Source organism: Gavialis gangeticus, unplaced genomic scaffold (genome assembly GCF_001723915.1).
Source record: "Gavialis gangeticus isolate Ggan-Ray unplaced genomic scaffold, GavGan_comp1, whole genome shotgun sequence".
NCBI lineage: Eukaryota > Metazoa > Chordata > Crocodylia > Gavialidae > Gavialis > Gavialis gangeticus.
In genome coordinates this window covers 61,510,225-61,524,285 of record NW_017728995.1, presented here as the reverse complement: position 1 = coordinate 61,524,285, position 14,061 = coordinate 61,510,225, and the positions used below count along the sequence as shown (strand labels likewise).

General features: G+C 45.6%; 1 protein-coding gene across 2 annotated transcripts in view; it reads left to right on the top strand.

Annotated features, from left to right (window-relative positions):
• The first annotated feature begins 1,356 nt into the window (after positions 1–1,356).
• The window catches only part of KLHL24 (kelch like family member 24), a 33,265-nt gene continuing 20,560 nt past the window's right edge, over positions 1,357–14,061 (top strand). The window contains exons 1-3 of one of the 2 annotated variants that reach the window (XM_019503702.1): positions 1,357–1,485; positions 8,197–8,254; positions 11,631–12,617. In XM_019503702.1, the coding sequence (XP_019359247.1) occupies positions 11,698–12,617 (920 nt within the window). In that variant the 5' untranslated portion in view covers positions 1,357–1,485; positions 8,197–8,254; positions 11,631–11,697. The remainder of the gene's footprint in view (positions 1,486–8,196; positions 8,255–11,630; positions 12,618–14,061) is intronic. The other variant, XM_019503703.1, reaches the window with a different exon arrangement.

Here is a 14,061-nt window from a genome sequence, read left to right as displayed (position 1 = left end):
CACTCTGGGTGGATATCCCAGAGTTCTTTGTCCTACTGCTGGGCCGTATGCACTGTAAGAGTTTTCTCACAGTTCATTGTCGGATATCAGAATTCTCAAATTTGAAGTCGAACTTGGGGAGACTCCTCGTCATTCTAGAAAACCTAGTTTATCCTCTTCCTTCCCTAACTTTAAAGCCACTTACTGGTCACTTGGATGGGAGAAAGTACTTGTTCAACTATACCCTAAGTAGTGGCAAAATGAAAGTGAAGTGCGTATTTGGAATTCCTGAATGGAAGACAGAGGAACTGAATGGCAAAGACAGACAGATGCACAATGGTTGCCTCATACTGGTGTATTTTCACAGCTGTTAAGGGAGACACTGTCACCAAAGGGTAGGAGTGGAGTTGCAGATGTACGCTTCATCCAAGTCTAAATCCAGCCTATTCTTCTATCACTGCCATTGCACATCTTTTTATTTGCCTCTGAAGTGTCCTATTGAATGCTCTCAAAAAGTTCATTCCTCTATAGTTTGTTCGGTCCCCTAATTTCATGTTGTATGGATCAGAGCTATTATTGCTTTCTTCTATTCACTCTGTGCTTGCTCTTTGTTTGTAAATATTGATGAACAGCATCTGAATTGACTTTGTCACATCCCTCATCTGTTCACAGCAGCTCTGCAGTTGCATTGTCATTTTCCAGCACCATTTTTAAAGCTTTCTTTGATATCTTTACTTCCTTGTCTAAGAATGGTGTCTGCTTTCTTTTGTACTGAGACCTCACCAGCTACATTTTACACATTGTACAGCTCTTTGAAATGGTCTTTCCATTGTTTTACTTGGCTTATGTATCCTCAATGATTTCTCCACGTTTGTGCGTGGTCGCCGTGCCCCGCCAGCCTCAGGGGGCACCTGTCATTCATGCCACAGACTGTTTCTTTCAACTCACTGCAGTGAAGATAGACATGTTTCAGCTTCTATCTTAGAGTCATCCAGCCCTAGGCCCCTGGCTCATTGGTAAAGCTTCTCGTTTCGCTTTAACTGGAGGAAAATCGGTATTGTGTTAGATGTAGCACCTCGCACGGCGGCCGCCCTTGGAAAACTGGATGGGCCCCTGCCTCCCCAAGCCTTACAGAGAAACAACGGCCCCCTCCAGCTGTTGGTTCCTACTAGCGCTTCCGGGCCCCGGGCGTGATGCGGCCGCCTGTGGCGGCCCCTCCTCTGCAGTGGGGCTAGGGGCATCTGCCCACCCTTTCCCATCAGGGGCGGCGCGAGCGGAGCAACCAGAGCCACGCCGCTCGGCCGGTCGGCGATGACGTCGCACAACGACTCCCCCCCCCCACTAGGCCCCCAGCAACTATAGCTCCCAGGCGCACGCGCAAAGCCGGCGCTCATTGGCTGGCGGCTCCGTGACGTCACGTGTTTTGGCTCGAGCAGGTCACATGTTGCTCGGGGGGTTCCTTTGTTGCGAGTCGCGCAGGAGCGGTGAGCGTGGGGATAGGGGTAGGTAAGTGCGCGCCGGGCCAGACCACCTTCCTGCAGAGCGCTGCGGCCGGAGGTCTCCTTTCTGCGGCTCCGTTCCGCCGGGCTGTGCGGGGCGCGCCGCTACCGGCGCCGGAGGAGCCCGGGGCTCCGTGTGCCTGCAGCGAGCGGCGCGGCTGGCAGCCGGTGTCCTGGGCCCTGGACTCGCGGCGTCACGGACCTGCCGGCTGCCCCCCGTGGTGTGTGTGTTGGTGGGGAGAAAGGCGCGGGGCAGTGACGGTCCCCGCCGACCCCTGCTCGGGCCGCACCAAGCCGCTGCGGGGGGGCACCGATAGTCCCGGACCCCACCCCCCCGGCATTTCGTAACTGGTCCAGTCCTTCCTCGCTGCCCCGGCCTGACAACAATGTTTAGGGGCGGGGGCTGCCTCCGTGGCGATTGGCTCCGAGCGCGCGGATGGGCGGGACTTGGGCCGCGTGTTCTCCTCGCTGATTGGACGAGATGTGCCGAGGGGGAGGGGGCGCGGCTGGGGCTGCCCCGGGTGAAGGTGAGCTGGAGGACGCGCGCATGCGCCCGGGGCGGCCGTGTCTGTTAATGCCGAGCTGGGGCCGTGGGCTGGGTGCGCATGCGCACTCCCGCTCGCTCTTTGTGTCTGCGGCCTGCTGCCGCGGGGGGAGGGCCTGTGCAGGCGCCCCTGGACGTGGGCGGGGTTGAGGGGGGCGCCCCGCAGATGCGGGCTGTCTAGGGCGCTTGGTGTGCTGTGACACCCCGGGAGGTGCGGTGTCCTGTCGCTTGGCTCCAGCCGGGGCCCAGACTGGTCTTGCCCAAGCCTGAGGAGCTGTCCTCACGAGAGAGACTTTCTAAAGCAGCTGGAGACCTGGTTGAGGTCCTTCCGTGCTTCACCTGGTTTTTGCTTAGCTGGTTTCAGGGAATCCCAGGCAGGCGCCTGTGAAAGTACAGCTCAGTCCTCACCCTGCATTGGCCGGGTCAGGTCTCTGGTGGTCCTTCATAGCCTAGAGAGGTCCTTAGCCCCGTTATCCTGAAGTCTGGCAGAAGGTGCCACAGACTTGCACCTTGTAGACCAGGAGTGGGCAAAATACAGATTGGATCCAGCCCACAGGTGGGGTTTGTCCAGATTATGGCAGGCCCCTTGGTCCCACCTGGCCATGGTGTCCTGCCGCCCCCCAGGCACAGAGTGGGGCTGGGGCGGCTCCACAGCTGGACTGCCTTTCTAGGCAGCTCAGATGGCGATGGCTTCTTCCAGTTGCCACTGCTGCTGCTCCCAGCCCTGTGGTAGCAGTGGGGACCTGTGCCGCACAGCCCTGACCCAGGCCTCGCTGTGCCTTCTCTGTCCAGGCTGAGCAGCAGCAGCACCAAGCGGAAACTGTTGCTTGGAAACTGTTGCTTGGCGTGGGAGGAAAGCAGCTCCTCCCCCTCCATGGGGCAGTTCTCGCTGCAGCCACCTGGGGTCTGCGCCACACCGGGCTGCCCTGCGTCTGCTCTGCGCCCCTGCGCTGCTCCCTTGCAGCACAGAGAGAAGCTGAAGGTGTGGTAAATGGTGCTGTTGACATGTCTGCAGCACCATATACTGCACAGCCACTCGTCTGGATGCAGCCAATAGGCTTTTAACTGTGTTTTTCCTAGCCTACCTCTAATGCCTGGAATCTACTGTTGCTGTCCAAGTATGGTTCCCTACCTGTGGTCTGTAGAAAACATGTTACCCCTGTTGTGGGGTGCGTGCTGACCAGCTTAGGGGGGTGCATACAGGGGGCTCCCATACATACCCTGCCACACCTTCCCCCACATATAAAAACCCCACAAACACTGCACCCACCCACAAACCTGTACCTATCTCCCACAACATACAAGAGTAAGATTTCATTTTGAGCTATTATGCAATCACCTCTGTATGCACAGTGCAAATGCACACAAATCGGGACAATTAAAATATATGTTATTGTGGATTTTTTTTTGTATATTTGGGGGGGGGGGGGGAGTTCTGGTTCCAAGATGGCAGACCCCCTTCCCAAAAGGAGTACTTCTGGGGACAAAGGGAGCTACTTTCAGTGGCAAAGGTCAGGGGTTGGGGGCAGGACTTCTGGTCCCAAAATGGTGACCAGGGGGCAGGGTGCTTGTCAAGTGGCAGGGCCACCCTTGTGGCCCTTAATGGCTCACCAAACTCATGAAGCAGCCCTCCAGCCGAAATAATTTCCTGCCCCTGTTATAGACTATCTAAATCGGAGATGAATTTCCGAGCTTACCCACCCTGGTGAAAAAGGGCATGTTTTTGTTTTCTGGTGTAAATGAATATTGGAACGAAATAATTGGAAAAGCTTTGAAGAGCACAGAATAATTTCTGTGTACTGCACTGATAATCCTAGATAACAAATATAGCTGTAGTTAAAAATAGCATATGTTAATTGTAAATTTTGATCACTTTAATTTCAAATAATCTAGAGCCTTGCTGGTAGATTACACACTGAGGGGCATAATGGTGACTACTTTTATAGTACATAGAGTAAACAAGCTAGGGGTGTATTGCTTCAGCCTGGGAATATTGCCAAGTGACTTGAAACCACAATTTCTCACATAGGCAAGATTTCCATTGACCTCACTAGGACCTTTCTCTGAGTAAGAGCAACAGAATTAAGTTGTATGCTGCAGCCTTTTGTAGTACCTAACCTTTTGAGGTTTTATTCCTTTGTGTGAATATGGGGGGGAAAGGGTGTAGGCCAGGTTGAAACCTTTTAGATCAGGATTCTGCTAATATGCAATTGGCCCTCTAGGCTCAAAATGTATATATGGAATTCTCCTGATGGTACCTGATCAACCAGCACCTGTTGTAACATATGCAAAAATCTATATTTAAATAACCTTAAGGCTGTGATGCAATCAAACAAAAGCCTGTAACTTGGATTTGTCCGAATCCATGTGTGATGCAAGTCACTGTAAACAGGAAAAGTCAACAGTGCAGGCTAAAGACAAATATGAACCTTAAGTTTCCTGGCTTTTTTCTGTTGTTCTTACAACCTTAATGTGGTATTTTGTCTTTTTTTTTTTCTACTTCCTTGTTTTTATGGAATTCTTAGTAACAAAGGAAATATTGAAGTGTATAAACATATGCTTAAACTCAGTCATTGTTGCACACTCAACACTTGTCAACTGATATTAAAATTGACATAAGGAAATCCCATTTAGCTGAAGCACTGGGAGTGGATTGAATATTGCAAGTGACTTGGTTAGTATGTTTTGCTTTGGAAAGTTTTATAATAGGTCACTGGTAAACCTAGTAAGTTTTCAGGTCAATTTAGTGAATCTACAATGCTTATAAGAAATGCATTAGCAATACTAACATGACATTGTGGAAGGGAACCTAAGTAGTTTCTAAGGTTCGCTTTGGATAGTTTTAATGGTGACAGACCCAATTTAAAAAAAAATGTATATCTGCCATTCTTTGCCTTTCTTATGCTAAAAGGTCATCTAATAGATCTTGTTTGCATGTGGTGTTTTATTTTCTGTTTGTCAAGTCATAGTCTAGTTATTTCTTGTTTTGCTGGAATACTACATTTCAAGGATATTTATGATGTATGCTCTCATCTTGATTGGTTGTTGAATCTTTAACAAAGGTATCCTTTAAACAAAATATTAATCACTTAAGATAAGATAAAATATAACCAAAATATTTAATATACTCAAAATAAATCTGTTCCTGTCACTTCCCCATCTGTAGGATGTCAGCATCTCACTAGTTCTTTAGCTACCTTAAGGGCTTCAAGAGCATGTAAAATAATGAGCTGAAAAAGAAAATGCTTTAAAAAGCACACGTCTTGTTTTGTATTTAGTGACTTAAGTTATATCAAAAAAGTTGGGGAGACAAACCTATTTTCCCTCCTTTCTAGGCATCTTAATTGTGAGAAACAATCCTGCCCTGACCAGAAAGTTAGACTAGAAGAAACAAGTATTGCCAGTTGCTAATCATAGGATGACTAATCACACGTGAGAGACCACAGTTGCTGGATATGCACGTTCAAATTGCCAATAAAAAGATTAATCATACGCAGAATAAGTTTATATTTAGTAGGTAAACATACTGAGTTGTTCTGGCCTTTATTTTTCTGTGTTACAGTAGAAGCCTGATCAAGATAACAATGTTCTGCTGCTGTGTAACCATAGAGCAGGGGTCGGCAACCCCCAGCACACGTACCATCAGTGGCACGTGGAGACATTTTTCCTGGCACGCAAAGAAATTGTTTAATTTTTTTTTTTTTAAGTTGCTGCTCTGGGCTCTCCCGTGCAGCCACAAGTCCCAGTGCCATGGCAGGAACCGTGGCGGAGCCAGAAGAACATGGGCAGGGATGTTGTCTGTGTTCTACTGCCCCCGCCCCTTGCTCCCAGGCTGTGCACTGCAGCCCGGCTGGCCCCCGGAGGGAGCCACGGATGAACAGGGCTGGAGCCGGGGCACGTACTGTGCAGGGTCGCTGCCCAGGAGGTTTCCAGTGGATGGCAGAGCCCTGGGCCCAGGTAGGCAGATACCCTGTCCCACCCAGGGCAGCACTGAGGTGCCGAATGCTGGGGGTGGGCAGTCGGGGCAGGGTCTGGGCAGCGTGGGGGGAGGTGCTGTGGGCAGGCCAGCCTGGTTGGGCCCTTAGGAGGGCGGGGGCTGGGCAGGAAGTGGGGGCGGCCCCAGGGCTCTGTGGGCTCAAGCTGTGGTGGGCGGGGGTGTTCAGCACCACCTCTGGCACCTTACAAGGTAGACATTGTGGTTTTTTTCAGCACTCTGGCCAAAAAACTTTGCCTACCCCTGCCATAGAGCATGTCTTAAGGTGTGGTGTTAGGACTGAGGGCCACATCTGGTTCACCAAGGGGTTTTATCCGGCCTGTGGTGGGTCCTTTGGCAGGGCAGCCTGAGCTGTGGTGTGTGCGCCTGCTGATGGGGAGGCAAGGTGGCTGGACTTGATTTCCAGCTCCTTCCAGCTGCCACTGCCAGTCTCCACTTCTGGAACTGGGCACCCTGGCCTATTCACCCTGTATGCCTCCTTGGAGCCCTAGATAGAGTGGGCCGATGGGGTCTTCGTGGAGACCAACCCAGGGCCTACGCAAGCTGGGTGGTGGGATGAGGCTGTGAGTGGGCAGGGAGGAGTGTCTGGGAGCAGGGGAGATGAGTGGGGCCAGGGCTGGGGCCGGGATCACAGAGTGGTGACAGGCAGAGCCACAATCTGCTGCATGTCTCTGTGACAGGTGCTGGTTCTTTAGGTAGGAATGTGCCAGGAGCAGATCGCAGGTCTGCCCCAGACTCTGGCACCACATTGTCACCACCCTGTGATCCCAGCCCTGCCCACCCACCTTACTCCCAGATGTTGCTCCCCGCCAACCTGTGGCCCCATCCCATCTGTCCATCCCAGTATGACCTGCCTGCATGGGTCCTAGGCCAGTCTCCATGGAGCCCCCAGGGCTGAGATCCTTGGAAGGTGAGAGCGCAGTGCCTGGCTGTGAGGCAGAGCCACTAAAGGAGTGTTGGTGGGGTGGGGCCGAGGGGAGCACTGACCCAGCCCACAACAACTCGCCAAAACACCCTGGTATGGCCCTCTCCCTAAGTGGCCCTCTGGCCCAAATAATTACCCAACCCTGTGTTAGAAGGTCAGTACACACTTGGTGATATATTCCAGAGCTCTGATGTATCCCACAAGGAAAAACGGTATGGAGAGGGGGAGGGTGTGGGCACACCTCTGTGCATGTGCTTTATTTACTACGTGCTGATGAATGTTCTTAAAGACACTGTCTCTCTACCCCTTCCCCCGTGAAGATGAGGCTTAGGTCACTGTGATGGAAACTTCTATATAGTGGTGTCATTAAGTGTGAATTCTTTTTAATAACATTTCTTTATTTACAAAAGCGCAAATTTATATACAGTTGTATTGGCATGTAACTAATTTTTCTTAGAGAATGAATACAGGCTTTTGTGCTAGCATAAGTTGCATCTGCACTCTTGGTTTGCTGGTTTAAGTATACTGGCAAAACTTCTATAGTGTGCAAAAGCCTATAGGTCAGTGATTATCAAAAGGTGTGCTGTGGCACATTAGCATGCCATGGGAGCAGCAGAAATGTGCCGTGAAATATTATACTTTAACTAGTATCAGATCTGGTCTGCAGAGCTCCCCACAGATCTGGAAAATTGGCAGTGGGGGACCGGTGGCAATTAATGCTGTCCCTGCTACTCATTCACCAAATTTCCAAGCCCTGTGTGGAAGGGTCAAGCCCTGGCTGGGTTGACTCTGCATGGCAGGATTAGGTCCATGGACTGGATCCGGTCTGTGGACCAACCTGAAACTGCTCCTCTGGCCCCTGGGGCCAAAAGCTTAGGCACCATAGAATAAATCCATGCAAAATATATACACACACAGACTAACATATGGAGATGCACCCCTTCCACCCCCTGCCCCCTTTTGGGTGTAATAGTGAAGAATGCTGCTAAATTTAATCCAGAAAAAAAAGTGTGACCCAGGCATCGACAGTTTGGGAAGCATTGCTGTAGCATAGACAGTGCAGACTTCAGGAAAATGCAAGAGCCGTTTTTCTACCTGTGAGTTTTGTCTAGTTCAGAGGTCTGCTACACATGATTTGTTGCAGGATCAGGGGCATTAAATTTTACAAAAGGATTTCAAGACTTGTAAATAGAGAACTAAGATCTTTTTGTTGTTCATTTACTAAATCAGCAAATCTACTTTGTGCCGATTTTAGGGCCATGTTTTGTCAGCTGTTATGCAAGGAGTCCAGTAACTTCAGTGGTACTGTTCATGTAAGTAAGGGCTCTGGCCAAATTGTCTATTCTGTAATGTCAGTTTAGAGATGTATGGGCCACTCTGACTAGTGCTACTCTGTACAAGAAATTCTGCCCTTTGGTAGATTTTTCCACTTGCCTCCTTAGTACAGACATTCAAAAAGCCGAAGTCTGAATTGATTCAATCTTTGCAGGTTAGACTGTGACTGCTGCTTTTCCAGTCCTGATGAATGTCTCTTGAAGCCAAAAAAGCTGGGTTTCTCTTTCTCTCCTAATGACACCAGTTACTTCAATAAAAGATTATTACCTCACTTCAAATCTTTTTCTTATGCCCTTGCACTGTCATGGGTATGAGGACAACACAACAGTGTTACATAAACATTTGATGAAGATGTATAAATTACTATTATTTTACTACTTGACTGCTGATTTTTGTGGGTATCCTTGTATATGTTCATCTCAAAAGCAGGTAGTCTGTATATGCAGTTTGAGGGCATTTTGATTTCAACGAGTAATAAGTATGATAGTATTAATTGCACTATATATTACATTTTTTAAGCTTATAATTATCAAATAATGATGACCGTAATTCTTGTTTTACTTTTATGAATAATTCCATGGAAGCTAATAAGACAGTTAAGCGTAGTAAGGTGAGTATGGTTTTGACGTGTCATGCTGTACCCTAAGGTAATCTGATTTCATGCTAGTTCATGTTGGTTTAACTTCACTAACCTTGGTGAAATTATTCTTAGTTACACTGGTGAGCTCAGAATTAGGTCATTAGGGTTTATATTTGTATATTAACACTTGCATTTCCCTTTTTATGTTTGATGTAAGCACCTGTTCTGCCTTGGTTTCTCATGCTGAATAGTACAGGACTTTGCTGAGTAGAGCTCAGTGTTAGTGACAGTAGGAGTAGAACTGGTGAATCTAGCTTATTTATTCATTCATTCATTTTTTTCATTTATTTATAACACACATCTGTCTATACGTGTGTGTGTTTATAAGGTCAGGAGTTACTACTACAGAGTAAAATTATTGCAAAATAAATTAGATGGACTATAAAGGTATAAAATAGAATATTCAGTGACCCCATACTAGCTGGTTGCTTTAGGCATGTTTTAGTTAAAATATTATATTCAATGCAATGCTATTCTGCAGGCAGTAACTGAAGAGGTGGTCTGTGTTTAAGCCCAAATTTAAGGGGGAAAAAAAAAAGAGTATTTTGTGATTTTGATATGAGCTATTTAAAAGTAATCCTGTACCTCATATAACTTATAAAGGATTTCATTAAATTGTGCAGGAAAATTGAGTTACTCTATATAATGAAGTAGGAGTATGATGGAAGTGGTTTTTAAATGCTTTTTTTTTTCTTTTTGCTGAGTGAGGAAACCTATACAGTACAGTCTTTTTGGTTCTGTGGTTTGTCAAGATGGTGCTTTATAAAGCTTTGTTTAAAAAAGTGTGGTTCATTATGTTCTATATTAAGCAATGATGTAGCCAGACATTGGTCTGGTAATATGCAGCCCTGAAGGTTCTGGCTAGTCAGGAAATAAAATGGCTGTTTGAAATAACATTTACTGAATCTGTAGGTGGAGAATGAGACAAAACTTTCTCCCTCTCAGAAAGTTTTTTGGGAAAAAATCTTTTGCACAGGTTGTTTAAAATTTAAATTCAGCACACTTTCTAAACTCTTAAGATTATATTTAAACATTTAGAATTACATATATTAGATCTATTTATATATTTTTGTTGTTGTTACCAGCGCAGGAATGCTGCCTCGTGATATTTTTCTACGGTTTTAATTCAACATATGATTAAGTTTAGGAGTCAACGGAAGTGTGAAACTGAACTGTGCCTAAAGGCCTTTTATTTTACAAAATAGTACTAATTTTGCATGTCAGTAGAGTATGGCATGCAAAACTAGTAGCATTTTGTTCATGGGCAACCTTTAATTCTGGCATTTTCTAACTTCTGAATGTTAAAAGAATATTTTTGTATGTAATAGATAACAAGTAGAGATTGGCTGTAATCTTTGTTTATAAGTTACAGATGGAAGATAATTGCTGTTGGAAAAGGGAAATTCTCTTCTAGCCCGTGATTTGCTTCTAGATACAAATTATTAGCATCTATTTGGTTAATGGAGTTCTCACAAATAAGGATAATCCTGTGTTTGGTGCTTTATTTCTGCAATACCTATGTCAGACTCTCGCATTACATTTAACTATTTTTGCAAAAATGTATTTGCATATTAGTGTTCTATATGCTGTTTTAATTTAAACTTTATTTAAAATTTCAGTGTCGTCTTTAACTTTGAATTAGTTGTACGTTGCACTTTCTTGGTATTCCAAAAGCAGCAGTAAGAGGCAGTTAAATTGGAAAAGACTAATGGATAAAAATTTGGCATCTTTATTCAGGGAAATTCCAGTTGATATCACCATTGTGTTAATACAGTAATAAAGGTGCTATTTGATTAAAGGTCTGGATATGCAATATTGTTCTGCTCCGCATCTTTAACTCTTCCCATGGGTATATGCATTATGTAGAAGGTGGTAGGGTAGGGTGGCACCTAAGGATGCATTTACATGTGTGATTTAAAGTGCATTAGCTTATTTTAATGTGCATTAAAGCATCACTAAAACTGTGCTCTTTAGTTAATGCACATTTTCCTAATACCTCACAATGGAGGATGCCTGTACACAAGTGTAGAGGCTGCTCTGACACGTTGGAATTCCAGCACATCAGAGCAGACTCCGTTTAATTGAGTCTGCTGGAACGTGGCAATCGCTGCGCTCCAGCAGCCTCCAGTGTCTCCCTAGAAACAAGTTTTAGTTCAAGTGCCCTCACCACCACTTTCAAGCATGAAAACACTGATGGAGACATGGTGGCGCTTTAATTAGAGCAGCTCTCCCACACCCTCGGAGCATGTGTAAAATTGCCCAGAAGTACTAGATTTAATGTGCATTAACTGATGCACGTTAATGCACGTGTAGACATGCACGTGAAACTAACTGGTTCAAAGAGGCACAGCCTTTCATATGCAAGAGCTTTGTCCAATGCAACAATGTTAGTATCTCAGAAAGTAGTAGGTTGTTACCTACCAGAGGCTGTTCCTTTCTGAACCAGTTTAGAGCAGGGAGGTACTTTTTAGTAACTAACTTTTGCCTGACTTCAGCCCATTGCACAGAGGTGGTGATCTGTGTTAGGGTATTCTGCTGCACTGCAAAATGTAACACCCTGTATGCAAATAATATGCTGTTTTCCTCTAGAAAACACTTATAGTTAATTTACACAAATTTTTAGAATGATTGGGCAATGGTGATAAAACATATCAAAAGGAAAAAATCTTAACAAATGTAAGCTGTTGCATACTGAAATGTTTTAATTCTTCTAGCTTTAGCACTGCAAAGAAGATACTCAGTGATCTTTTCTCAATGATTCTATAACCAATTGATGTAACAATGGTACTAATACTGGGACGCAGACTGAATAGAGAGGATAGTGGGATCCGTGATTCCCCTGCATCCAAGCGGAAAGTTTTTGAAATGGACCCCAAGTCCTTATCGGGCCCTGAGTTCTTTGACTTCTCTTCAGGATCGTCCCATGCTGAAGGCATACTCCAGATCTTCAATGAGTTTCGTGACAACCGCTTGTTCACAGATGTGATTATCTGTGTGGAAGGGAGAGAGTTTCCCTGCCATCGAGCTGTTCTTTCAGCCTGCAGTAGCTACTTCAGAGCTATGTTTTGCAATGATCATAGGGAAAGCAGAGAGATGTTGGTTGAGATCAATGGCATTTTTGCTGAAGCAATGGATTGCTTTCTGCAATATGTGTACACTGGAAAGGTGAAAATCACTACAGAAAATGTGCAGTACCTCTTTGAAACATCAAGTCTCTTTCAGATTAGTGTTCTGCGTGATGCCTGTGCCAAGTTTCTGGAGGAGCAGCTGGACCCTTGTAACTGCCTGGGAATCCAGCGGTTTGCTGATACGCACTCACTCAAGACACTGTTTACCAAATGCAGGACCTTTGCACTGCAGACATTTGAGGATGTGTCTCAGCATGAAGAATTTCTTGAGCTTGGGAAAGATGAGCTTATTGACTACATTTGCAGTGATGAACTGGTGATCGGTAAAGAAGAGATGGTATTTGAAGCAGTCATGCGCTGGGTTTACCGTGCAGTTGAGCTGCGAAGGCCAGTGTTACATGAACTTCTGACACATGTGAGACTCCCTTTATTACACCCTAACTACTTTGTTCAGACAGTGGAAGTAGACCAACTGATTCAGAATTCTCCAGAGTGTTATCAGCTGCTGCACGAAGCAAGGAGATACCATATACTTGGTAATGAAATGATGTCCCCAAGAACTAGGCCACGCAGGTGAGGAGCTATATCTTCCTATTTTTCTTATACGCTGTAGAAAAAAGTGGTTTTGATATCCAGACTTGCGTTTATTTTTATATAGTGGATGTAATATGTATCCTAAGACTAAAGCACAGAAAAGGAAATTTTAAAAGCCTTGTTTATTTTGATTTCTAGAAGTCTGCATTCATGCTATCCCGTCCCCTGTCCCCCCCACCACACACACGCACACTATTCTAACTTTACTTATATAATCAGGTCAATTGAGTAAGCTTATTCGCACACATAACTTTACTTATGAGTCTTTCTATTTGAAATTAAATGGGACTACTCATGTCAGTTCTCTTATTCAGATGTGTTGTAGTTTACTAAATGAACTTGTAAGTACCTTCTGCTTGTTTGGTAAAGCCATATGCCCGCAGTGACTAACTCTTGTGCATTACACTCTGCCCACTAATCCATTTTTTTCCTTATAATTATTGTAAAGTGACGTAAGTATAATATCTGGTATAAAGGATGTTAAACAGAATTTTTTAGATAGTGTATTTAAGCCAACAGTGAATCCTTAAAAAATCCTGTGTTGCATCAAAAATGTAACCAGTTTGTTGTTAATCATTATAGAATGATAAAAGAGAGCTAGAAATTAAATTCTAAATATACAAAGTAAATAATAAAATAGTGCCATTAAAATATTTTAGTCTTCTGTATTGTAAAATATTTGTAAAACCCAGAAACATTTTAACTTACTATTCCATAATACAAATAGAAATGTCTACTGGAATTTGTACTAGAAAATATGAAACATGTTATTGGTAGGGCTTACAGGTAGAGGTGCACCAATGCATTAGTCCATATCATATTGGCACTGATAAAAGGAAAATTGACATTATCAGCAATCGGCTTTTTTTAGCTGATGTGGCTGATTTAACATTACGGATTAAATGCCATGTGCATGTGCACAGCCACAGCATGCATGTGGCCAGCCTGGCAGCTTGGAGAGCAGTGTCCAGCTGGTAAGTCTGTTGAGGGAGGGGGAAGAGGTGGAAACAGGGAATGAGCATGGGGGTACAAATTGAGTCCCATGCAGTGAGGGAGTGGAGCTGGGGCTGGGGCAGGTGCTGCACAGCCAGGGTGGAGTGTGGGATGGAGACATGAGCGACTTATCCAGGGGTGCACGGTGGGAGGGACAGATCTTGCTGTTGCATGTATTCCCAGGGGAGCGTTGGGGGGCATGTGCTCCCTGGATCTGTGTGCAAGGTGAGGGTGGGCTGCTGCTGCAGGCTGAGGCCAAGGGTAGCGCCAGGCTCTTCCTGGCGGGGGGAGGGGACAGGAGCTGGGCCAGGGCTGTGCTCGGAGCAGACAGTGGCAACACTGTGAGGTAGGGCTCCAGGTGGGCTGTTTAAATTCTGGGGTGTCTGTAGCACCCCGTCCATAGCTCCTCCCTACCCCAGTGCTGCTGCCC